At 42.3% G+C, this 26,585-nt stretch overlaps 1 protein-coding gene across 13 annotated transcripts in view; it reads left to right on the forward strand.

Moving 5' to 3' along the window:
• The window catches only part of PKHD1 (polycystic kidney and hepatic disease 1 (autosomal recessive)), a 230,830-nt gene that overhangs the window by 89,746 nt on the left and 114,499 nt on the right, over window positions 1–26,585 (forward strand). For 12 of the 13 annotated variants that reach the window (XR_005858607.2, XR_005858605.2, XR_005858606.2 and 9 more), the window contains 8 exons: window positions 9,494–9,701; window positions 10,792–10,949; window positions 12,497–12,691; window positions 13,665–13,805; window positions 16,621–16,754; window positions 23,404–23,516; window positions 24,272–24,371; window positions 25,417–25,551. Coding sequence is in view for 10 of the 13 variants with exons in the window: in XM_040697985.2 (XP_040553919.1) it covers window positions 9,494–9,701; window positions 10,792–10,949; window positions 12,497–12,691; window positions 13,665–13,805; window positions 16,621–16,754; window positions 23,404–23,516; window positions 24,272–24,371; window positions 25,417–25,551 (1,184 nt within the window). In the remaining 3 variants the exon portion in view is untranslated. The remainder of the gene's footprint in view (window positions 1–9,493; window positions 9,702–10,791; window positions 10,950–12,496; window positions 12,692–13,664; window positions 13,806–16,620; window positions 16,755–23,403; window positions 23,517–24,271; window positions 24,372–25,416; window positions 25,552–26,585) is intronic. The other variant, XM_025149209.3, reaches the window with a different exon arrangement.

A 26,585-nucleotide genomic window follows, 5' to 3' on the forward strand; every position in this document is an offset into this window, starting at 1 on the left:
ACTTCTAAGCTCTGCATGACATACTATCCCAGTGCCTGGCTGCAATTAAGATTGATTCAGACCATGTAATCCACAATTTAGCACTGAAGCAGTAGCAGCTCAGTAGAAAATAAGACCAAAAGAAGTGTATTCTTTTGCTGGCTTCCCATTGCTCACATCAAACAGAAATACGTTGTTCTGGCTCCAATTTAGCACCAGTCTGGCCCGTGGTATAGAACAAATTGTTGAGCATGTCAGCCTCTTTCATATCACACATGTATATGAAAGAAGCTGACATGCTCAGCAATGTATGTGATATATATATACATCTACACATATATGTATGTTATCGCAGATCAAAATCGTTAAACAAGCAGGCTTTCAAATTCAGAGCTGTCGTGGTGAAGACAGGGCTGAATGCATTTTAATTCCCGTTCTCCTTCAGACAGGGAAGTTTGGGGGATGCTCTGCAGCTATGGTTGAGTTCAGATTGTTTAGTAAGCGCTGTCAGCTTCTTACTTTGATATGTTAATATGACTCAGGGTTTCCCACAATCCCCTGGCGAGCAGCAGTCCTTTGCTCCGGTGGTTGTAGCAGACTGGGAAATTTCAGTGTTGCCTTTGGCTTTAGCCAACTCCCCTGCCAGTCAGAGCGTGCCACCCATAAACTGCCTGTCAATCACACGTCAGGCTTACAGGGGGGTTCGGTCAGTTGGGGCAACTCCACTTTTTGACAATGTAATTATGGCCCTCGCATCCGCAGTAGGGGCCTGAGCGGAGCTGGGAGACTTTTATTGATTGTTCAGAAGGGAAATTTATCACTGTCTCCAGCTCTGCTCACACTTTATTCCCTGAGAAATGCTCCTGACAAGCTGTGGGAGAGAAGTTTGGCATGGTGGCCTTGGCTGTTCTTGCACCTTTGTCCTTTCCAGGGAAACTGGGTTGGAGGCACCATCGGTGCTGAGCATTGGCAGGGATAGGGTGGGGATGCAGCGTAGGTATGGATTCAACTCTTTGAAAGGGTAGATAATAGCAGGACAAGGGGAAATGGTTTTAAGTTAAGAGAGGGAAGATTTAGGTTGGATGTCAGGGGAAGTTCTTTCCTATGAGAATGGTCAGGTGCTGGAACAGCTGCCCAGAGAAGCTGTGGATGCCCCATCCATCCCTGGAGGTGTTCAAGGCCAGGTTGGATGGGGCCCTGGGCAGCCTGGGTTGGTATGAAATGTGGAAGTTGGTGGCCCTGCCTGTGGCAGGGGCGGTTGGAGCTTCATGATCCTTGTGGTCCCTTCCAACCTGTGTTGTTGCATCAGTGGCTGAGGACACCACCTGATGTTTGTGATAGCCCAGCTTCCTGTTCCCAACACTCCCATCACCAAGGGTGGAAAAAAGGTTAAAGGTGTTTCCCATTCTGTTCCATTTCTTAGCCCATGAGGTCATTATCGCACCGTGTCTTGTTGAAGCAGACTGTGCTTCATCCCAAAGACTAGCATTCTTGTTATTTGCCTAAAACCTTGTCAGTACCAACTCTGTGATGATATGGGGCATGAACATGTGAGCCTGTTCTCTGTGTGTTGCTTAAGAACACATTCCACTCCAACTGAATGGAAGACGCTACACTTTGGATTTAATAATATGCTACACACACTTTCTTCAAAGCCTTAAGCCTATGAGGTTTAGAAACATCATGCCCAGAGAGCTATGGTTTAATGCCATGACTATTTTTCATCAACACAATTACAACAGAGGTGTTGGTGGTCATTTGCACTAAAAAAGGTTGTGCAGAGAAGCTGTGGCTACCCCATTCCTGGAGATTCTCAGGTCCATGGATGGGCCCTGGGCAGCCTGAGCTGGTGGGCACGGCACAGGATTGGAACTGCGTGAGCGTTAAGGTCTCTTTCCACCCAACCATTCCGTGATTCTATGACGCTATGATTTCAGACCTGTCACTGGATAGTCCTGCTGCAAAGATCACGCCTGCACCTGCAATATTTGCAAGTGGGTGCTGCTGGTGGAAGATGGCAGTATGTAATTCTTCACATCTTAAATCCTAGGGTCCATAAAACCAAAGAAATCTTAAGCATTTCCAGGATCATTTCAGACAAAATTGTTTTTAATCAATCGAACCTATTATTCACTTTAATCACACTTAATAATAAAACACAAAGCATCTGTGAGTTGTACACTGTTCACCAGAGCCTGTTCATCCCTCATGAGAGCAATCATTTAATCAAATGTTTCTTGTTTTTCCTCCATTAAGTATGTGTGTATGTGTTGAGTTTAGGAGATCATAGACAACATGAGAGAATTTGTTCAAATCCTCTTTCCCTTTCTGTGGTCACTTCTATGGCTTACTTTCCTTAGATGTTAGTTATTTTGTGTGGTTGCAGGAGGCTTTTTGCTTTCCGAAATAGCATTTTTCCTTTCAAGATGTTGACTCAAACATGATGCATTAAAGCAGATGGCTCCTGAACAGAAGGCTAAAGCTGCCTTGGATCCCTTGTGTTCACTGGGGGTAAGAGACTTCTCTTAGGCACTTCCCATGGAGTAACTAATGTACAAGGACTTCCGCCTTCACTTTCTTATTCACAGATGTAAGCTGACCATTAGATTTTAAAGACCCAGCAGATGGGGGGGGAAAAAACAACAGACCGTGTAAAACTGAGTTCAGAGAGAGATGCTGTGTCTTTCATAGCTTGCCTTTCATTCTAGCAGAAACACATCTCTCTTGGTTTTAAACTTGAACCACACACTCCAAATCTTAGTGCTAATCTTAACGAAGAAAACAATGTGGGGATATGTGAAGGGGACTGAGAAATGGACAGTGAGTACAGCTTATGTATAACTCGTGTTTCTTGTCAGAAGAAAAGGGAAGCCTGTTGGTTACTGCAAATGTGGAATCTTCCTATGTGATGAAATAGTTGCATTTTTTAGATCTTTGAATATTATGTTGAAACATTCCCTCCAAATCTGCCTCCCAGTATTCAGCTGGAAGGAAGAAGAGCAAACAACAGACATTTGAAAACCTGCAGGCATTGGCATTCAGCGAGACGAGGTCATTTTCAAGGATATTTCCTACAGAAGAAAATTAGAATGCTTTACAGGACTCTGTGGGTGTGGAGGGAGATCTCCCACTTCCAGAGCACAGGTGATCCTTGCCTTTCAAAGCTGCATAGCAGGAAGTAAAACAGGATCCTCTAACTGCAAAATAGAGGGAAACAGCTCTCCTCCTTCAGTTCTGGATTCTGTTCACTTTACAGCCATTGGCTGGACTAGTCACTGCTAGAGATCAGGCAGGTGGAATGTTTTTAAAGAAAATCTTCATCAAGGCCAGAACAGGCTTCTTCTATTGGAATGGGCTTCCTAGGGAGGTGATTGATGCCCCATGCCTGTCAGTGTGCAAGAGGCATTTGGACAGTGTCCTCAGTAATGTGCTTTAACTTTTGGGCAGCCCTGAAGTGGTCAGGCAGTTGGGCTCGATGATCTCTGTACATCCCTTCCAACTGAACAATTATATTCTGTTCTGTTCTATTCCATTGTACTCTAGTGTGGCTCTGGGCAGCCTGCTCTGGTGGCAGGGGGGTTGAAACTGGATGATCTTTGACATCCTTTTCAACCCAGGCCATTCTATGATTCCATTCCGTTCCATTCCATCCATGCTATCTTATCCTATTCTATGGTCCATGATATGATTTCATCACTCCACATGCCTAACTTAAAGATCTAGGTCCATAGGGAACTGTAGCAACACAAACCAGGCAGGCTTTATGAAAAATATGTCCTATTCTTTTTAACGTAAAGAGGGTTTTACATTAATTTCATGGCTTTATTTTTTATTAACTGTGAAGCAGAAACAACAGAAAGTCTCTTTTCTGGTTCTCAAAATATTTTTTAAAAATCTGTTTCCTGAAGCAACTGTTTCCAGTGGCTGCATTGCCATTTATCACTTTGACATTTGGAAATTTCCGGAATGGCCAGGCTAAGTTTGAAAGGGCAGTTCAATTTGGATAAGGAAAAGTTTTTTAATAAGAGGCTATGACAGTGGAGAAGAAGCTGGATTCCTTAGGCAGCCGGACACCTGAGATGCTGCAGTACATTATCTTGTCTTATACTACCAGATGCTATACTCCTAGTTTTTGTTTTTTTATTTCTTTTGCCTTTTTTTTTTTTTTTTTGCTATAATTCATTGAATTATATTTTTGACTCCGTCTCCTGCAACATTCCTTTGTTCGAGGAGAATGTAAACTGCCTGTTCCTTTTCACTGTATTCATGGGAATTGAAAGATCTTATTCTCATTTGCACTAAAGATTTACAGTGTAGCTGCAAGAGATTGACGGATTGTCAGCACTATGACTTGTATAGTCATGGTAAGTAGGTTGTGTGTCTGAGCCCTGCAGTTCTTGTAAATTCCTTTTGTGGTATAAAGGGATCTCATTACCTCAACTTTCAAACACCAGTATACTGCTGTTCAGAGGTGTAAAGAGCTTTCTAGTTTGTCACCATTACAGTTTGTTTGTAACTGAGTTAATTGATTTGTGCTAGATAGGAGTGAAGATGACGTGTGTGATTACAGGAGAAGGGCTCAGAGCCCGCAGTCCCATGCAGCATGACCAGGAGAAAATGAGTGAAACATTTTAACTGCTTCTGGGAGAAATGCCAATGGTCTCATGGCTGGCTTAGGGATGGAGCCAGTCCTCATTTAAACTTATTTAAATAGTCTGTTTTCTACCAGTACCCCAATGCAAAATCCAGCTTTGCCTGAATCTGGATGGACCTTATACTGGTTGCTCTCAGGCTTGATTAGGAGGTTGATCCCTAGAATTAGGAGGTTTGTTCCTTGGGTACCTAAAGTTGGGTGACAATGCCTACTACAGAAAGTCTTGTTTTCTTGGCAGGAGCATCTGTTTTCCAATAAGTCATCAGGCAGTGAGATCTAAGGTTTATAAATATCTAAAGGGAGGTGAGAGGCAAATGGATGAGGCCAGGCTCTTCTTGGTGTGTAGCAATAGGACAAGGAGCAATGGCCTAAAACTTGAACATAGGAGATTCCATACAAACAAGTGGAAGAACTTCTTTTCAGTAAGGATGATGGAGCTCTGGCACAGGCTGCCCAGAGAGGTGGTGGAGTCTCCTATGGAGATATTCCAGACACATCTGGACTCCCTCCTGTACGACCTACTGTAGGCAAATGCTTTAGCAGGGGGTTTGGACTTGATGACTTCTTGAGTTCCCTTCCAACCTCTGTGATTCTGTGATTCTGTGTGAGATGCCTTCTGGTTGCCAGTGGAGTGAAGAACGGGAGTGTGTTGTCTGTGGATGCAGGTTGCAAGAGAATAGACGAGATGCAGAAGAGCAACTGTGCTGAATGTACTCCTGTACCTGTACTAGCACAGAGATATGTTTACCTTTAGTTGGAATTACTGGAGATGAAAGTTATAATGTTACACTTTGGAATATGGAAGATAGAGAAGGAGGCTGAAAGGACACAATAATAAGTCAAAAAAAAAAAAAAAGGAAAAGGGAAAAGAAGGAAAAAGTTTGAATACATGTAATGCTCTTCTTTCAGGAGAAGAAAACTTGGAAAAAATTTTCTTAGTGATTTTTAATTCTGAGCCTGGGAATGGAAAAGCCTGAAGGAGACCTTTTCCGTTGGAGTTCATTTTGAATGCAGAACAGTGATTTGCACCAGCAGTATATTTATAATGGTTGCTGTAGTATGTGTGTGACAGATGTATGCAATGGGAAGCGATTGTGTGTCTGGCCGCAGATGCACACAAATGCACACTAACACGTGAACATGAGCAAAATGTCCAGAACTAGAGAAAAAATAGTCTGCTGTTCAACATGCAGATGGCTGCTGTCAGTTGTTCGTTTTTATGCAGGCCCTAAAAATTCATGAGGTTCACTCAATAAAAGAAGGTAAATGAATAACAATGATGAGGCTGCTGCTAGTAAAAGGATGCACTGATAGCAAGAGCATTTCTCTGAGTCAGCTGTGATTGCTGAAGAGGGAGATGTACAAGATGCTGCTTTTTGTGCAGAGGGGAAGAAATGTGCTACCTTTTGTTTCTTAGGAACTTGCATTCTCTGTATAATGGCATAAATAGAGGGTGCTGATGAAAAAGGAATCCTCCAACAGCGTGCAGCTCTCCTTGAATTGATGACTACTTTACCGACTCCTCTTGCATCTGCTCAAGGAGCCATTAGGACTTTATGGGAAGGATGGGATATGCACCTACCTGTATTTTCTCTGATATTCTCTTCTATCTCAGGTGGTGATGGCATATAAGCATGAGTTTATTTTAAAAAATACAACAAACTATTTCAGTGTGATTGATCGGTAGGCCTCTTCTATGGAACATCTTCAGTTAATATATAAGCAGTGCTTGTAATCCCAGGATGTTTGGTGGAAGGGAGATGAGTGCTTTCCTCAAGATCATCAGAAAGGGTCATCAAGGAGGCACTTTTCAAAGCATTATAACTGTTTCCCTAGGGGTGTTGACCATAGAGTGGCCAGTGGCAAAGAGAACAGCTGTTGTGCTGAAAGATGGCTGTTTTTTCTCACTCCTTATCTTATTTGAGCTCACACATTCTCACTACTTTAAATGTCCTATCTCACTCCTTTAAATATTCTACCTCTTCCCTTTGTATCAGTATCCTCCACGTCTGTACACTGCATCAACACTGGACTGAAAGAAGGGATGTTTGGGAAATTTGCTTCGCTGTAAGTGGAGAAATTCCAATTCTACTCTAAGAAAAAATAAAAAGAATCAACTAGAGATATCTCAGCTACGTTTAGATGTGCATCATCTCATTGATACATAGAGCAAGTACTCAAAAATTCTTTAGGTTCACAGAGTATGAAGATTTGATTCTGTCTTCTCTCATTCTGCTGTGAATTCATTGACTTGGGGTGCTACCCATTATTTCATCTGCCATCTCATAGTCAGGTGGGAAGGGGCAACCTCAAAGACAGCGAGGGATGGAAACAAGTCCCTCTTCGAGGCAACAAGCGGACTGGCCCTCAGCCTGTCCTACCTTCCCACATGCCCTTACATAACAGGTATGAGGCTCTGGAGCTGGAGGGACTGGGGGATGTGGATGTTGGTGAAAGTCCATCTGTGCAGGAGAGGTTGCCCAAAGCTAGTCAGTCTGCTCCCATAGAGTGCACCCTCAGCAAGTTTGCAAATGACACCAAGCTGAGTGGTTCAGTTGATACGTTGGAAGGAAGGGAAGCCATCCAGAGGGACCTGGACAGGCTGGAGAAGTGGTCCCATGAAAACCTAATGAGGTTCAATGAGGCCAAGTGCAGGGTGCTGCACTTGAGTTGGGGCAATCCCAGGTATTTATACAAACTGGAGGAAGATCTTGAGAGCAGCCCTGCAGAGAAGGACTTGGGCGTCCTGGTGGATGAGTACAAGGAAGACAGGGAGCTGTTGGAGAGGGTCCAGAGGAGGACCACTAAGATGATGAGAGGGCTGGAGCACCTCTCCTATGAAGACAGGCTGAGGGAGCTGGGCTTGTTCAGCCTGGAGAAGAGAAGGCTGCAGGGTGACCTTATTGCAGGCTTTCAGTACCTAAAGGGAGCCTATAAACAGGAGGGGAGCCAACTCTTTGAAAGGATAGATAACAGCAGGACAAAGGGAAATGGTTTCAAGTTGAAGGAGGGAAGATTTAGGTTGGATGTCAGGGGGAAGTTCTTTACTATGAGAGTGGTGAGGTGCTGGAACAGCTGCCCAGAGAGGCTGTGGATGCCCCATCCATCCCTGGAGGTGTTCAAGGCCAGGCTGGATGGGGCCCTGGGCAGCCTGGTTTAGTATTAGATGTGGAGGTTGGTGGCCCTGCCTGTGACGGGGGGGTTGGAGCTTCATGATCCTTGGGGTCCCTTCCAACTTGGGCCATTCTGTGATTCTGTGATCATTGTGGTCCTTTTCAACCCAGGCCATTCTATGATTCTATGATTTGCACCTTCATTAAAGAAAGAGGGTTTGGGACACTAGTGTGAAAGCAACCAGAACATGAAACAGGAAATGGAAAGAGAGAGAAGCTTGCTTAAAATAATTTGAAAATGATTTATTGGATGCAACCTCTACCCTTAGTGATTTCAGGTGTTATTACTTTTCTATAGTACAACCAGGGAGGACAGTAACTTGCTGAGGGCTAAAGGTAAATTATGATCTATTGCAAAGGAGGGAAGGAAAAATATACTAAAGGAGAGTGTGTGAGGCTCACACTTTCTCCCCTGATGGTGTTCAGTGTGTTGGATCTCACTGGAACAATCTGTTCCAAAGCCTGCTAGATAAGAGTTAAAGCAAATCTCGTGAAACAAAGAAGGGAGGTTAAAATATCAAGAAGTTGCATTGCTGGGCCTTGTTGTGCCCAAGTCTGGTAGAATGTCCAGTGAAGAGGAGGAGATTTGGGAATCTGCAGTTGTTGCCTTTCTGTTGCCTTTCAAAGCTGGCTTGTGGTTCTTGTGGTTGCTAATGCAGGGGGCTCTTCTTCACCCTGCAGTCATACTGACTTATGCACTCACACTGCCTGTCTGCTTTGCAGACTACCTGTGGAGAAGGCTTTTTCCATGGAGGTCTGCATGCGATCTCCAGTGGAAACAGACTGAGATGCACTTCCAGGCATTTGCAGAATCCTGTTGCCACCATCGCATGATCTCATGCTGTGCCAATCAGATTACCAATCTCTACCATACCTACCAAGTGGCAAAAAAAGACAATCAATACTCTTTTTTTTATTTTTTCTTTTTTTTTGGTCAGATGTTTAAAAGCAGACTTGTTGCATGCTACACATATGAGCTGCGGGCTTCATTTTACAGCCAACCTGTTGCACTGTAAGATGCAGTCAGGTGCTTAAGGCAGGTTCTCAAATAATGAGCCCTTGCTTTGGGTCCTCCAGAGAGACAGTGTGAAAATGACCTGGTGTTGCTAGCTGAGCCATCTTCAGTGAGTCTTGGAAGTTCTTAAAAGCAGTGACCTTTCACTATGCACTTCTCTGAATGCAAGTTATTTGTAGACCCAGACTCATCGCATCTCATTTTGGGTACCTGACAGAGGAATCTGATAATTTGAAGTACTTTTTGTACTCAAAGATGATGGTCCATGCAAAGAGTACTTTCCTCTGTTGTTTGTAGTAGAGGGAGCTTTAGAAGTGTTTCTCACCTTTAGATGGGAGAATGAAACTGAACCTCATCTCCCACTACCTTTTGAGCAGACTCCTTCCTAACATATTTTTCTGCTGTTTGGGACTGATAAAGACAAAAAGATATGAAATGAAGATACTGTTTGGAAAATGCAACATTTCTGATTCAAAAGAATGTGCACAAATCGTGTTTTATAGCATTATTCCCATCTCTTTGACATGGAGTCAAAGAGAAGAGAATGACTATGGGATGATCCAAGTGAAGCAGTGTTTTCTAAGAAGGCAAATCCTTTCTCTGTTTTGTTTTTAAATGTCTCTCTATATATAGATTGAGTTTTTCTTTTCTTTTCTTTTTTTTTTTTCCCAGGCTGGGTGCCCAAAGTAACTTTCACCTACTTGAAGTCATCAGCTCTTGCAAACGACGTACGATTAGTGCTCCAGGAACCTGTTGACTGGGAACCTGGTGATGAAATCGTGGTGGGAAGGACAGGCCTTGGAGATGCACAGCAGCAAGAAGAAGTGGCCATTATTGAGTCTATAAATAACACTGAGCTCTACCTCAGGTCACCACTCAGGTATCTTTTCAAGGGGAAACAGGATTTCAATAGCAGAAAGTGAAACCAGGAGAAAATGTGGTCTAGGTGAGGATTTGCAGTTTCCTGTGGGACTTAGGAACTATATAGAAGTCCTTTTAACAGAAGTGGTCAGAGATATTTTAGTTTTTTCCTCACCTCAGAGCTAGCAGACATAAAATATTGAATGCATCTGACTGTGTGGTTCTTAGGGACATGCTTTAGTGGGCAATTTTGGTGGTAGGTGAATGGTTGGGCTAGATGATCTTAGAGGTCTTTTCCAAGCTAATTACTCTATGATTCTGTGTTTAAATCCTGTATCATAACCATGGACTCCGAGACCTTTGAATCAGAAAACACCAATGTCCAGTCCAGTGGCCTCAGCATAGAATTGGCTAAGAATTTTCCTGTAAAGTTATTTTCTCGAGTAATTGCCTTTTTTTTTTTTTTCCACAGAAAGTGTCTGATTTTGTTAAAAAAAAAAATTAAAAAATCCTTCCCTTCTTTACTGAATTGCTTAAGTTAATTAACAAAACACTCAAAGTGAATTACTTCAGTTTGGAAATATTGCTTCTTTGTTTCTACTGAACATTAGTGTAGCTATTTATGTGTTTATGTGTTATCTTCATTTTCTGTGCATGGAAGCCTTGGCCAAACTATACTTCTTGCATTGTAACTTGGAGCCCCAGTGTTGAAATATCTTCTGTGTTGATGGCAGCCTAACTCCAGTACCCGTGTATGCCAATGGTATAATTTCTTTATAGAAGTATTTGGGGCTTGAGGAGGAAAATGCTGACAGTATGTTTTCGGAAGATGAAGGAAATTCAAATGCTGAAATATTTTGGTGTATATGTACCAAACGTAAAGAGAATTTGTGAACTTGTGAGACAAGATGAAAATAAATGTCAACCAAGGAAAAATGTATCTAGCCCATATATGCTGATGTAATAGATTGAGGTAATTCTTGACGTCAGTAGTGAGAAGGGAACTGAAGTTGGATTTGGATGATTGGGGTCAATATCATTCCTGCCAAATATCATTCCTGCCATCTGTCAGCTGTAGGTTCTTTTGTACCTTTGTTGACTTTCCCTAGGTACTCCCACAACATTGAGGAGGAAGGAGTGAATGGCCAAAGCCTGCCTTTGACTGCGGTAGTGGCACTGCTTAGCAGAAGGGTTGTTGTTCAAGGAAATGTCACGAAGGAGAGGATCTCCCATGTCAGAGAGTGTGCAGAAGCAGGTGGCACAAGAGGTGAGGAAGTCTTGAGAGGCACTCAAGAGTAAAATTTCTTCTCTAAAGTCACACTGCGGTATCACTATGTGTTAGAAATGTTTCTTAATAGAGTAAAGCGGGGACACATCAGTGCCAGGAAAGCAATTTTATCTTTCCAAACATCATTTGACATTGAAGTATGAAGTCTTGGGAGTTGAAGTGCATTTCATTGTAATATCTCAGAAGTATTATTTTCACATTATTGTTTCAAGCCATCTTGGGAAAGACCCTTTAGTTTTGCCTGAGCCTAAGGGTATAGCAAAGAAAGTATGTTCTGAAAACATATTTCAGTGTACATAATATATTAAATTTTTAATTGTATTTACTATTTAGAAACTTTTAGAAGAAAGAAAGACAAAGCACCCTGATGCTTATTGTACTCTGTAGTGTAAAAAAATTATGATGTTGTTTGGGGATCCGGAGGAACAAAACCAGGTGACAGCTTCTTGTAGCATTTAGTAGCAGTGGTGAAACAATAGGTATCTCAATTCGCCTTTGGTTTTACGTTTGTAAGGCACAATGAAGTTTGACGGATGGCTTCCTGATTTACACGTGCAGGTGAGGAAATGCAGTCCGACACAGCGATTATAATTTAAGGAGAGTTAGGTTATCTGGCAACCCAGGTATAAGGCTCCCTTTAAAAATAAAATGCCTTGGGCATTCAGACTGTGACACAAGACTTCATTTGATATCCAGCAGCCAACTGCTTATATTACTCATGGATTTATGGTCCATTTTGTGTGGAACTCATAAATATAGTCTCTGAAATGTGCTAACTGTTTGAGGTTTTTATTTGCATTAAAGTATAGGAGGATTTCTCAGAGGAGTCACCAGAAGATGAGTGGGCAGTGTTTCTTGTGGTTAATTTACCATCTTTAAATGAAAAATGAGCATTGCTGAGTGTAAGCAGGACCGATTTACACATTCATAGCCTGAATCCCCTTGAACCAAAATATCCTGAGCACAGACCTGGGGAAAGGACACCTTTGAGGAATGTCGATTCCTTCCGCAGCCCTATCATCTCCTTTCCTTATCTTCTGACTGTGGGTACGAACGTTTCCTCACATGTCTGTGGGGGCAGTTGGGAGGGAGAGGGTTTTAAAGAAATTTCAAAATGTTCTCATTTCAGCTCGGTTCAGTACAGCCGTGCCCAATCCCCTTTTCAAGAACCTCACCCAAGGTAAATCAATGTCAAATCCATCATCCCTGTGCATAGGCCTATTTAAAATTGAACACAAGGAACTTTCTTAAGCATAAAACTAGCACAGCTTCCTGCTGGTTTTAATACACCTTCCTCTAAAAATGTCCAGACTCTGAGGTGAGAAACTGTGGAAGTACTTAGGGGGAGTATCGTGCAAGCGTGCCTGTCACTATTTGTCTTTGGGCATGTGTTTAAGATTGCTGCTGGAAACAGGAGTTCTCTGAGTCAGTGTGATGGGCCTTATGAGGTGCCCCAAAGGACTCTGCATGTCCCACTGTCAAAGCAGAGATGTAAAACTGATAGTTCCTACTGGGTTGTCTTCTAGGTGGCTCCAGGTGTCTGTACAAGCGAAGTGAGAGGCAGCTGGGGTCTCGGGACCTGGGAGCTGTCATCATTGTGGAAGCCTTCCAGGGAGCAACGAGTCAGCTGCAGGTGGAGGGGGTGCAGTTCCGTCACATGGGCCAAACGTTTCGGCAGCACCGCAGTGCCCTGACAGTTGCTGGCAATGCACAGATGGCAGGTGAGACAGCTGCTCTCGAGATGAGCCCAAACGATCTCACATATCCACCTTTCCAGCTGGGAAAGATATTCTCAAAACCCTGCTTAGCTCTGGAGTCAGTTAACACCATAGGACTGTAGAAGTGAGAAAAGTGAGAAAGCTTCACCTGTAGACCAGGCCAAGTGACACTTGATGGAGTCCTTTAAATTGTTTTAGTTCCTTTGTGGTTTTTGACAGCTCCTTTCTAAATAATATTTCATTTTTATGATACGTCTCCGAGTCACTGTGCTGCTTCTAGCTCTGGAAATGAAAGCCATAATATACCATGAGTGAGCCCTGAGTTGACTCAGAGATGTTCCATAACATAAACCAGTATTTAGATATATCGCCTGAAAGTTAAGGAATTCTTATTTTGATTGAGTCATTGGTAAGCACAAAATTAATCTCTTTGGAAGTGGCTATGAGGTCTCTGAAGATGGGTGGAGATGGGAGCGAGTTAGATGGGCTCAAATGTTTGAAAGGTTCTGGACTGGACTGTTCCCTCCAGCTAACCCACAGCTTTGTTTTCCCTGTGCAGCTTCATCATTTAATGATGATCTAGGCTTTCTGGTGTCAGAAGGCAGCCTTGGTCATGATCCTGGAGTATGTTAAGGTGGTCATCGTGCCTGGCTACACAAGGTGTATAAGATACCTCCCTTCTGATACATTCCTCCTTTCATTCAGTCCCACTTCAATCCTCCAGTTTCCTCAGCTCATAATGTAGCTCGCTTATATGATCCTTTCATTTGGATCTCCTGCTCTCACATAATACAAGATGCCTCAAATAGCCTGTTTCTGTGCTTGGAGCCCCTCTCTTCTACTGCGGCTATCTCAACAATGCCCACTTGTTGGTAGAGATGAGCAAATTTCAGCTTCAACTGGTCTGTCTCATGGAAGCAAAAAGGATTAACTGCACAGCATCAAAGGAGGAGGAGCTAATATAAAATTCTCCAAGCTCTTTTCTTTCCAGACTCCTACATACGTGGTTGCTGTGTTTTGGACTCCTTTGGCCAAGGACTCTGTCTGACTGGGATCTCAAACCTTAGTGTAGACAGTAATGTCTTCTTTAACATTTCAGGACATGGGCTTCTACTAGGTAAGTGGATCAGGAAATTATCTATCCTACATGTAGGATAGATACATTTACATTATCTATCATACATGTGGGATAGATACATTTGCTGATGATCATTTCCTTGAAAATGTCTTTGGAGGAAGGGATCCTTAACTGCACCCTCATGATTTTAATCACGTCTTCCACATTTTCTCTCATGAGTGAATCTGGAGTAAATCTCTCAGCATTTCTCATGCAACTCCTAGCAACTATTCTGCTTGGCCATATTCTCTGTCTTTCTTCAGGTCAGTCTTCACTTGCTCTGTATCCTTTTATTTCACTGAATACAAATGGAAACAAATTTCTTTTTAGGGAATTGATGTATCTCTCTGTGGAAGAGCACCATTATGCAATATTTAAGACCCCAGTTCAGTGAGGCATTTAAGAGCATACTTACCTTTAACTCCAGTCATTTGACATCAAAGATAATGGAGTGAAAGCATATGTTAAAAGTTAAGCAGAGGATTTAGCACTTAAATAAATTGGAGCTTGGAGCAACAAAACTGTTAAACAACAAAATATTTCTCTGAACTAACTGTCAGGAGCCTGACTTGCAGCATCTTCTGCTGGGATCTCACGTTGCCTGAATCCCTAAAGATGCAGCTTGATTTTTGTTTTCTGTCAGAAACAGGATAAAAAATGACCAATTTCAGGATAAACAGAGGTTAAAAAAGAGCCTTCAGTCCTGATCCTGCAGTTCCACACACGCAGAGAATCCCTATGCTCGATCCCATATATAAATGTAATAGGATGCGATAGATCACGATTTAAACAGAGGAGACCCATAAAAGAAGAGCTACTGTACACATCTTGCAGAAGGGGAGAGCTGGTGCAGAGAGATGTGGTGACTCATCACACACAGCTCCTGTGGCTGTGGGAAGCAGAATGAGATCTCCATCCTGCCAGGCTGCCATGGCTCACTTGTGCTAGGACACACATCTGACTTAAAGGACTCTGGGCTGAGCTGAACACTTCCTCTGAAGTTTCAGCCTGAATACACCTTATCCCCAAGATGTCTTTAATGGCTTCACTGCCAGCAGCTCCAGAGGGTCTGATGGATGAATTTATATATCATTTTGTTGCCTGTGAAGGAATATTTATTATAGCTGGCTGTTTGCAGCTCCAGAATTGGACTCCCTCAGTGATTTCATCTAAAACCCTTATTTTCAGGGGTTTTGCAAGACAGTCATAAAAAGTCGCTCTGGGCTTAGAATTAATTGACATACCAGGGCTCAGCTTGGAAGCCCAAACCTTTTTTGCCACCTCACAAAACTGTATGGCTGTCAAAAGGACTGCTTTAGGACCCTGCTTATGCTCTGGTAGTAGCATTGTTTGTGGGAAGCACAGCCTGAAAAGGAAATATTTCCTAAATGGATATTGTTCAAAAATGTAGAAAGGCTCAGAAGATTGAGAAAGGCTGAAAATGATTACTCCCTTCCCCCAGATAAAATCCCTTATGTACTTCTATTGTTTACATTTAGGGCAGTAATGACTGGGGAAGAGAACATGATCTGGGTTAGGACTGGAGCAGATAAAGTGAATCATTGCAGTTAAACAGAACAAAATTAAATAGATGTTATTTGCTCCTGATGTGGGTCAAGTAGAAATGACTCACTTTTTATTCTGGTTCCAGACCAGAGAGACATGTGCCGATGTGTCAGTATTGGAAGTTGACCTGTACGTAGGACTGTCCACTGTTCCCCATTGGGTGTAGTGCACATTTCTTTATGGTGTAGTTTAAAAGGATATGTGAATACTTTTCTTACTGTTTCAATACTGATCTGGTGCGCTCTGTGACTGTGAGCTGTGTGATAATTGTGTGATCACTTCTCCTTTTTCTTCTCATGTTTCACATTTGTGGCTGGGGGACCTCCACTTCTGTGTAGGGTCGCAGTGGTTCTTTTAGGGTCTGTTTAAATTTTTTCTTATATATATACATGGGGCAATGGATGGAGAAACAGGAGAGAGAACATTTAATTTTAGCACTGCCAGAAGCATGCCTGTGTGTCCACAGGTGGAATGACTTGGAATCTCTTTTTTTTTCAAGCTGTAAAATATGATTTATCATACTCTTTTTATTCATTTTCTCCATAAACCGGGCTTAAAGTATGGTTGCAGTTATATTCATATATAAAATACAGTATTTTCTGCATCTCGAATTGTGGAATTGTGGTCTTTGTTGTGTTTTTGTAGAATATTATATTATTTCTTTTGTAGAAAATTATATTATTTCTTTCCCTGACTGTATCTGTCTGATTAGAATGTAAGCTCTTTGTGGCTGAAACACCTTATTTTTATTTTTTTAATATTTACAGTGCTGGACAAATCTTGGTCAGATCATTAATGGAGTTGATATCAATGTTGGCAGTTGGACTAGATAATCTTTGAAGAACCCTTCCAACATAACTATTCTATTTTATCATGCCTGTGGCCTTCTGGCATTTCTGAGGCACGCAGCCATCCCCTTCCCATTGCTGGGTTTAGCCATGGCAGTCTTTGAATGTGTCACAGCCATTTTTTGCCGTGTGTTAAACACAGATTTCTAAGTAAGTGCTTTTGAGACCCAGGGACAGTCACACAAAGCTTTCTCAGATGGAACGTGCCAGCAAAGCAGGCAAGTTCTCTGATGTGTACTGTGGGGGGTACCAGGTATATTTATTTTTCTCTATTTATTCATCATCATAGAATCATAGAATGGTTGGGTTGGAAGGGACCCCAAGGATCAGCAAGCTCCAACCCCCCTGCTGCAGGCAGGGCCACCAACCTCCACACCTAATACTATTATTTTATTTTTAAGGAAGTGGGCTGGAGAAGGGGAATAGAATCAGAAATAACACAGTGATTGGCCTTTCTGCAACGGATGGTTTATCCAACATTGAGACTCTGTCACCAGCAGGAATCTACGTCAGAGCTCCTGCCAACCACATTGAGGTAAGAGGTTCAGGTACAAAACATAACATTTCTTTTCTAGTCAAAAATATCAGAAGAATATGGAACTTTTACCTTACCTTCTCTACAGCTCCCTGAGAGGAGGTTGTGGTGAGGTGGGGGTTGGCCTCTTCTCCTAGGTGACAGCAATAGGATGAGAGATGATGGCCTCAAGTTGTGCCAGGAGAGGGTCAGATTGGGTATTAGAAAAAATTTCTTCTCAGGAGGAGTGGTGATGCATTGGAAGAGGCTGCCCAGGGAGGTGGTGGGGTCAGCGTCCCTGGAGATGTTTAGGGAGAGGGTAGGTGTAGTTCTAAGGGGCATGGTTATTGGGCAGTATTGGGGGTAGGTGGATGGTTGGACTGGATAATCTTCGTGGTCTTTTCCAACCTTAATGATTCTATGATTCTGTGATCATGTACACAGTATTTGCTTCTTGGCTGAGCCTTCAGAAACCATGCTTGTGATGGGATACTGAAATGAACATATCACAAACTCGGTAATATTCATGAACAAATTTATGGTTATTGAAAATGATGATGCGTTTGGAGTGAACCAGTGTTTGTTTGTTTGTTTGTTTTTCCCTAGGATACTTTTTAAAGTTTTGTTTTATTTTATTTTATTTTATTCTGTGATTCCTAGAAAAAAATGGGGAAAAAAAATGTTTAGGAACAGATCCTCTAGATTTGTTTTCTACTTCTGTCAATATAATTAAAAAAATAAAAATGTCAATTTTAATGAACCAAAGATAAACACAGTAAAATTCAGCAATATCAAGTGCAGCTTTGCCTGGTTTTAAAATGACAGCTTATGCAGAATCTGAGAGTTCCATTGCAGGGTGAGAAGGAGAATGCTTTCCTTCTCCTATGAAAATAACATAGATTTTAAAAGCAAGTAAGTTTCATTGGTCTAAATAGTGACAAAACATTGAAATTTTAAGCAGCTTTCTGACTAACAGCCTTCCCACCACAAAGTTGGGCTCAGTAAGTATCTTTTCATTGGTTATTTCCAAGATGTTTTCTTTTAATATATGCATTTATTTTTTGTCTAGTTTCATGGAAAAAAAAAATACGTTTTTCAGTGATTTCAAACCATTTTTCCTTTTCAACTGCTTCAAGTCTGGAATTTCATTGAAACTGACCTTTCTTACCACTGGTTCAGTTGTGACAAGTGCACATTTTCATTAAAAAATATTTCTGACCTGTCCTGTTGCTAACCCACAGAAACCAAGCCAATTATTAAGCATCTGTGAAGACCCAATCGCCCCCTGGGCTTCTGTTCCAGGAGGAAAGGATTGCATCTAAATTTGAAGGTGAAAAAGATACCAACACATTTCCTACGTGAGTCTGTAGCCAGTAGTACTTAGGAAGAAGGAGAGGACTTTCCTGCAGTTCCCTCGAGGGTGCATTTATCATTTTTAAGACCATCAAATATGGTTAAAAAATACAACAATGAGGCAGAATCACATGAATTTCAGCTCCACTAAGCACAGTGCTGTGTTATCACGCGCTGACTTTCCCTGGAGCTGTCTGTTGGATCGCCAGTGGCTCAGCTTTTGCACAGGATTGCTGCAATTATCTTTGTGGGTACGTGCAAACCGACTGTAGTTGAGTTTTCGGCACATTTGCTGAGCTTTCTCTGTTCATGTGTCTTCTGAGATGTGCCCAAAGCTGCGTCTGTTGGTGTGCAGCCGAACATCAGGGTTCAGCCTGCTCTCCAAAGCTGTGTTACTCACGGCAGAATAGCAGATGGCCCTTGGAGGGTTGCTGATATACCTCAATGTCAGCAGTCCCTCGGACTGGGCTGTCTGAGGCTGTGCAGCAGCAACAGAGTTGGCTCTAAGGAAAATAGAAAGAAATTGCCTCACTTAAAATTGTTATTAGGAGTGCTTACTGTTCTACACTAAGTATAGCATTCATTAGAAGACATGGGAGGATGTGGAGGATGTGAGGTCTGTGGAGACCTCATTGCAGCCTTGCAGTAATTGAAAAGAGCTTACAAACAGGAGAGTACTGACTTTTTACACAGTCTGATAGTGATAGGAAAAGGGGGAATGACTTTAAACTAAAAGGGGAGATTTAGGTTAGGTCTTAGGAAGAAATTCTGTACTCAGAGGGCAGTGATGCCCCGGCACTGCTGCCCAGAGCTGTGGGTGTCCCATCACTGGAGATGCCTGAGGCCATGGATGGGCCCTGGGCAGCCTGAGCTGGTGGGGGCACCCAGCCCACAGCAGGGGTTAGAACTTCATGAAGGATCCTTTCAAACAAATCTATTCTAGAATTCTTTCATTCTATGTGGATACTAAGAGAACCAGTCACAGCTTTTTCCAATCAAAGCACCTTAGTCCAATGGACTTTTCTTAGTATGATAATGATCACTAAATACAAAGAGTGCTGGTCCAGCACCAGGATCATGGTGTACACAGTTAGGCACTTTTTATCTGCTCAGATGGCTCACCAACTACATATTGCTTTCTGGGTAGCTATAATTTTAACTGAACAGAGAGGTTCAAAAAATATAAAGAGCAAAATTCATCTTCAAACTGCCATGATATAGAATAGAAACTTGCCCCCTAGATTTCAGTGTTAGGATTTGGTTGTTCTGCTGTTTTATTATATTATATTATATTATATTATATTATATTATATTATATTATATTATATTATATTATATTATATTATATTTCTCAGATTTTAAATTTCTGCTTTTAAAATTACGGGCAAAGATCACAGCCAAAGTAGACAGAGAGCTCTAGGTGCAGACTGTGTTACAGCCTCTGTATGTGGTGGGTTAAGTTTTCTGCAGTGAGTGGAATAATACTTTAATATCTGCTCAATTTACTCGGGAGTCTAAATTTGCATTGGTGACTGAAGAACTGAAATTTCCTTGAAAATCAGTGGTCTCCTAAACGGTGTTGAAATTGGGACACAGCAGTCACTCAAACCTGAGCCTACAAAGATGTTCGGAGACCCAATTCTCACAGGTTTCCATTTGGCTTAAGCTCTTAAGTGCATTTGTGAATCAGGGTGTTAGATAAAACTTTGTACTCGTACAGCATAAATGCAGAATGGTTATGACAAGATGAGGGATTTTATTTTTAAATAAAATATGGAAGCCCTGGTTATCGCTTTTGAGTGACGTAAGACAATTTCATTAGCAAGCTGGTTTCTTGACTTTCAAATGCCTATCAGCAAGAGGAACGGAAGATGCCCCTCTTTGATACTGGCTGTAAAAAAAAAAAAAAAACCAACACCAAAAAACAGCTTTTTATCTTCTCTTGGTTTTCTTGGGTCCAATGTTTTTGGACTTTTTGTAATAATTTTCTGTTCATAAACATTCAGTGCCCTTAAATCTCAGCACCAGCATGCTGTGCTCATGCAAGCAAAACCTGGGTGTAAGAAAGGCACCCAGCAGCCTCCCTCTCATTTCTTGCCATGACATTGATGACTGGGAAACAGCTTACCAGAATGAGAAGGGCTGAGATCAACCTGTACTTCTGTGTCAGAGTGGTGACTGATGGCTATGCTGTTCATGCATAATTTTCTTGCCTGGTGTTGCCCAACCCCACATTCCCTACTGTATCAAAGAGGTGGGGCTGTATCTGTTTGGCATTGATTGTTCCCCACCATTTTGTTCATACTTTTCTGGAGCCTTGTATGAATTGTGTCTATGTTGAAGCAAGCCCATGGAGGACACTCCTTGCATCCAACCAAGCTCTTAAGCTGGGGGGGATGGTGCTGGGCATGCTCTCCACACCTTTTATGTCACTTCTAAGGTCAACAGTTTGAGCCCTGGTCATCTAAAAAGAAATTCATGAAATATTTCCATTTGCAGGGCTGTACGGTTAAGAGACACTTTAAACGTCAGCCACTTATTTTACTGACTTGCAGTGCACACCTCCAGGTATTTGGCATGCTCAGGGAGGTAATTTCTCTCTGGAATTTTGGTTGCATGGACATTCATAATATATTGACTTCCACAAAGAATTGATTTCCACACAAAATTCCCTCCTTGCCTAAAACCCCTGCCCTCCAGCCACTAGCTGGCTGAATAAATATGCAGTTTTTCCTTATGAATCATCTGCAGAACGCACGATTGGGGTCGCAAGTAAAAGATCCTGGAAGTAATGTGACTGGACTGCAGAAGCATTTCGTTAAAGGAAAAGGGGACTCTGGCTGCACTTTCAGAAAAAGCAGCAGCTTTACCAGGGGATGGAGAGATTTGCTTTGGTTATTGATATCTCTTTGTTGCTCGGCAGATGTTGGAAATCACGACTATGGGGAGCACGCTTGGAAGGGTCAGGAAAAAGTAATCGGTATATGGAGGCTTCCACCTCTGGGTCTGCCTTTGATTTGGACCATCAGGGACCAAAAAGCCTGTTAATATTTTAACACTGTCCCGTGACCTCTGAAGTCAGTGAGTGTCAGCTCTTCTTGCAAGAAGTTGTGAGAAAGCTCGTCTTAGACTCCCCTTAGAGAACTAAGTACCTCCAGAGAGCAATTAATGTTATCTAAGAGTAGACAGGATGACCTGCCCTCCGGACATGCCTATGCCTTACTCAGTTCCTGGAAAGGAAGCATACATTTACCAGCCTGGACCTTCAAGATCAAATTTGAGCAACACATTTGAGACAGTTGAGAAGGATCATGCCCAGGTGCGCACATGAAAGCATTTCTGTATGGACACTATCCAAAAAATAGCTCAGTTTGGCTACTGTCCAAAATGAAGCAGGTAAGAGAAGCTTTTTGCTCTGGAGTAGAAAGACTCCGAACTCCCTGTGTCTCCCCCTGCAAAACTGACTTGCTACAGACTCTGCAAGTCAGAAACTCCTAATTATAAGGCCAGGAAGGCCTTATGTTCTCTTCTTTTTTCATGTTTTGCAATGAACGTGACTCCATAATTTCTTCATTAAGTGATATTAACAATAATGTATAACACATCTGAGAAGGTGAGGGACATTGTATCCTTGTCTCTGCTTGGAGCAGAAATAGGAGTCCAAAGTGCCCCTACACAACAGGAGTGCCCAGCTTTGTGGCTGGAAAAAAGGGAGTGCGTGAGTACTGGTCAAGATCCTGGAATGAACAGCTGTACAAAACTGATCCAACCAACCACCTATATTAGAACCTGTGCGACCAAAAGGAACAGAAAAGGTGTTAGTAATGGAAGATTCCTCACTGAAAGCACTGAAGCAATCATCTGCCATCCAGACAATCTTTCTGGAGAGGTTTGTTGCCTGCTGGGGACTCAGAATTCACAGTATCATGACAATGTTACCAAACATAGTAAAGCCATTCCTACTATTTTATGTAGAGTCGAATGAGGCTGCAATCAAAGGGTTGAGAATTATCAGAACCATAGAATGGTTTGGGTTGGAAGGGACCTTTAAGATCATCCAGTTCCAACACCCTGCTATAGGTAGGAACACCTCCCTCTGGACCAGGTTGCTCACAGCCCCATCCAGCCTGGCCTTGAGTGCCTCCAGGGAGGAGGCATCCACAACTTCACTGGAAGAAGAGACTTTATGTACCTCAGGAAGATATTGAAGGAACTGGGAGGGCAGGTGGTATTTTCCTCTACCTACCAGCTGGAGACCCAAAAAAGAGATGAATGAGTCACATGAATGATTGACTGCGTGACTGGTGCCATGCTCAGGACTTTGAGTTCTGTGATCTCTGATGCACCTTCGAGAGACTGGGCTCTTAACAGATGGAGAGCTTGTGGGTAAAAATTAAGGACCAGACCAAAGAAGGACATCTGGAACCTGTTGATGAGGCCTTGCTTCAGCTACAAGAAGCACTGCTCTTGCAAGCTCTCATTAGTCAAACCAGCTGGAGGAGAAACTTTACTGAACCTGGTGCTCACCAGTGCAGATGAGCTCATTAAAGAAATTAAGATTGGAGGCAGTCTGGGCTGCAGCAGCCATACCCTTGTTGAGTTCATGATCTCGAGGAATACAGGCCTGGCAAAGAGTAGAATCAGTAACCTGAAGTTCAGGGGAGCAAACTTGCAATTGTTTGTGGAATTAGTGGAAGAGATCCCCTGGGAAGCTGTGCTCAGGGACAAAGGAGGGGAACAGAGCTAAATGAAGTCACAGATCTGAATGAGTTTAACTGTTCAGACACTGGCATTTCATGAAGAGGTAGTTCTTTGGTTTGTCTTGTCTTTTCAGCATCTCAGTTTTTCAGTGTCAGTGTAATTTTCTTTTGCTATAATCACTTTAGGAGGCATAAGAAAGATGCAGACTTGGAAGTAAACCAATAAAATTAAGTAGTTTGTTATTCACCTTTCTTTCATGACGTGGCCTTCCTACTTAGGAAGGATTTTAAGAAGTCTTCCACGCCGTTTTTTTTTCTCACCTACTTCGTGAAGAATTGTGGCAGTACCATTTTGCTGCCATGAGTCCCAGTTGTTTGGCCAACCCTTGTTGCCTGGTTGGAGAGCAGGTTTTTGTGGGACTGACCAAAGGAAAGAGCAAGAATGGAATGAGATCGTGAACACAGAAACAAGGTACCAGCTTCTGCCAACCAGACTCGCCAGGACTATCATTAACATCAACTGGGATTGTCATATATTTAGTCATTTATTTTTCTTTTATTTTATTTAATAGAAGTTTGTGGTAATCTTCTTCACAATTGTATGTGTTTCTCTGCAGGGTAACACCGTGTGTGCTGCTGGGTATGGGTATTTCTTTCATCTCTCTCCTGAGCGACCATCCAAAATGCCTCTCCTGACCTTCAGTGAGAACACAGCCCATTCCTGCACCAGGTACTTTGGTTAGAGACTCTTTCTCTGTATGGTAGTACTAACTATAACTGCAGCAGTGAGCAGAAAATGCCTTGTCCCTTCCTTCAGGATTTTGTTGCTGTTAGTATTTGTTCCTCAATTTTGCACCCTTTTAAGGGCTTTCTTTCTTGTTGGCTCAATAGCGGAGCAGAGCCCATGATGGACCGGTGTGTAGCTGAGGCTATTTTTCAGGCTCTGACTGCAAGTGGTTTCCTGGTAGTTTCAATACATTCCGTTCTTCTTCATTCACCAGCTCAATTTATTAACTCGCTGTGCTTTCCTGTGCTGTCAGCAAGCACCTCCGTCTTACTCCCTTGTTTTAATGATCCTGATTTAGTTTATAGTGCCACATTTAGCACATTTCTTCAGCAACCATTTAACAGCACAGCACAGAAGCTTGTACTCGTGTGTTGAAATTAAAGCTAATTTTGAAGCATTCCAGACAGTTTGAGCAGAAGAGGATGGCGTGCAGGAGAACAGATATACAGTTTCATTTTTATACTCCTTTAACATGTATTGCAGGCCAACAGTAGAGATACGATGCTGGCTTCCATGACTTGGAGTGGCATTTCTTACCTCTGGATGCTTTGTACAATAGCAGCATGAACACTCAGCTCTTACAGTTTAGCTCTGATTAAGTAGGTTGAAATGGATGCTAAGCACAGGCCTAAAGATGCTGTTTGATGTCTAATATCACATGCAAGTAAACTGTTTCCTTTGCTTTCTTTCCTAAACAGGCATGGGTTGCTTGTGTACCCCGAATATTTGCCAGACAGCCCAGACGGCCTCGTTCAGTTCAACAGCTTCACAGTTTGGAGCAGCCAAGGTGGAGTCCAGGTGTGTTTGTCCTGACTGTCCTCCACGGTGCTCAGGAAATGCTATTTCATCTCTTTATCATCTCTATAGTGACTTTGCCTTTCCAGGCTGCAGTTAGGCCGCAGCTGCTGTAGAATCTCTAGTACCTTTATGTCCTTGCCCCTCAGCTGGAGGTCCCTGTTTCGGTAATGAAGCCAGACACGTGATTTATGTGAGCTCTCCTTATACATCAGTATATATACCAGCATTAGCTGCAGCATTGCTGTCACTGATACCCTGTTGGCCTGTCTAACCATCTACGTCTGCCACTATAGGACAGCCAAAAAGGTCCCCCCTTTTTGGGTGGATGTGAGGTAGTCACAGAATCACAGAATCATTAGAGTTGCAAGGGACCCTTAAAGGCCATCCGATCCAACACCCTGCACTGAACAGGGACACCCACAGCTCCATCAGTGCTCAGAGCCCATCCAGCCTGACCTTGGCTGTCTGCAGGGATGAGGCACCACCACCTCTCTGGGCAACCTGTGCCAGCGTTTACTATCCTTATGGTAAACAACTTCCTCCTTATATCCAGTTTAAATCTCCTCTGTTTATAAAGATTACGGTTGGTGGAAGTTCTGTTACTTTTGTAGGGTTAATGGTTTCCATGGGAATTTTTCCTCTAGGAGCATTCTTTGAGCTGTTAGCTGACTGTAAGCAATACCTTTGGTTGTTTTAAAGGCATCTTTCTGCTATTAACCTTAATTCTTTACCCTGTTATTATTTCCATTAATGAAAATATAATATTTAGCACTCTTTTGTTTGCTAACAGTTCTCTGAATTTTCTGGTTTTATTTCATACTGTTCTTTAATGGAAAACAAATTGGACGAATTCAAAAGTTTTTGTGTTATTAATTGACAGCTAAAATAAGAAACTAAGGGGAATTTTTCAAATAAATAAATATAAAATCAAAACTTTTACCATTTTGCACTCTCCTGTTTTTCACTGTACTTTTAGCAAAGCATGATCATAAACTACACTCTTTTTTAATTATCCCCTCTGTTCCTTTATTATGTTTTTATACAGATTTTCAGTAGCAGCAACCTCAAACTCCAAAATTTCCGAATCTATGCTTGCACAGATTTTGGCATTGACATTATTGAAAGCCTGGGAAACACATCTGTAGCTAATAGTGTTTTAATTGGACGCATTGGGCAAAAGGTAAGCACTGCAGTTGCACAAAGTGTAAAACAGAAAAATAAAAGAGCAATATGAAGAACAGCCCATTTATGGCTTTTAAATTAGCTGTAAGGAGAAATGAAGGCACAGATGAAGCTTCAGGATGAGTTGGAGAAATGTGCAGCTTAGCTTAGTGATTTGAGAATGGAGAATCATAGAATCATAGAATGGCCTGGGTTGAAAAGGACCACAATGATCATCTGGTTTCAACCCCCTGCTGTGTGCAGGGTCGCCAACCAGCAGCCCAGGCTGCCCAGAGCCACATCCAGCCTGGCTTGAATGCCTCCAGGGATGGGGCATCCACAGCCTCCTTGGGCAACCTGTTCAGTGCGTCACCACCCTCTGGGTGAAAAACTTCCTCCTCATATTCAACCTAAACCTCCCCTGTCTCAATTTAAAACCATTCCCCCTTGTCCTATCACTATCCACCCTCACAAACAGCCATTCCCCCTCCTGTTTATACACTCCCTTCAAGTACTGGAAGGCCACAATGAGGTCTCCCCACAGCCTTCTCTTCTCTGAGCTAAACAAGCCCAGTTCCCTCAACCTTTCTTCATAGGAGAATGGTAGGTTTGGTTTCTATTCTAAACGTTCTGATTTCCTCTTCTCCCTCATACCATCACTGGTTCACTGAGAACACACAGTGCTGCTTATTTACTTGAGATTGGACAATGCCACCAGAATATAACATTTTTTAATGCAATAAATACAATCTTCTATTATTTCTCCAGGCAGCCAGACAAAGTCCTTTGGGTGCTACCAGCTTGTTAACAGATTAATAACACAGATGATGATGAAATTTTAGCTACAGCTGGCCATGGCAGCATGTTTGTGATTTTGAGGTCTTTTTTGCGCTGCTCAGGTTTCTGCTGCTTTTTATGAATTTAATTTTCTCTCCAACCAGCAGAAAAGAGTTCTAAATGAGTTTTCTTCAGAACCTTGCAGGAAGATATTTCTGCTGTAACTCTATTGAAGCGCATGGTTCAGACCAGACACAATCCTGGTCTCTCTTGTCC

Source organism: Gallus gallus, chromosome 3 (genome assembly GCF_016699485.2).
Source record: "Gallus gallus isolate bGalGal1 chromosome 3, bGalGal1.mat.broiler.GRCg7b, whole genome shotgun sequence".
NCBI classification, from domain to species: domain Eukaryota; kingdom Metazoa; phylum Chordata; class Aves; order Galliformes; family Phasianidae; genus Gallus; species Gallus gallus.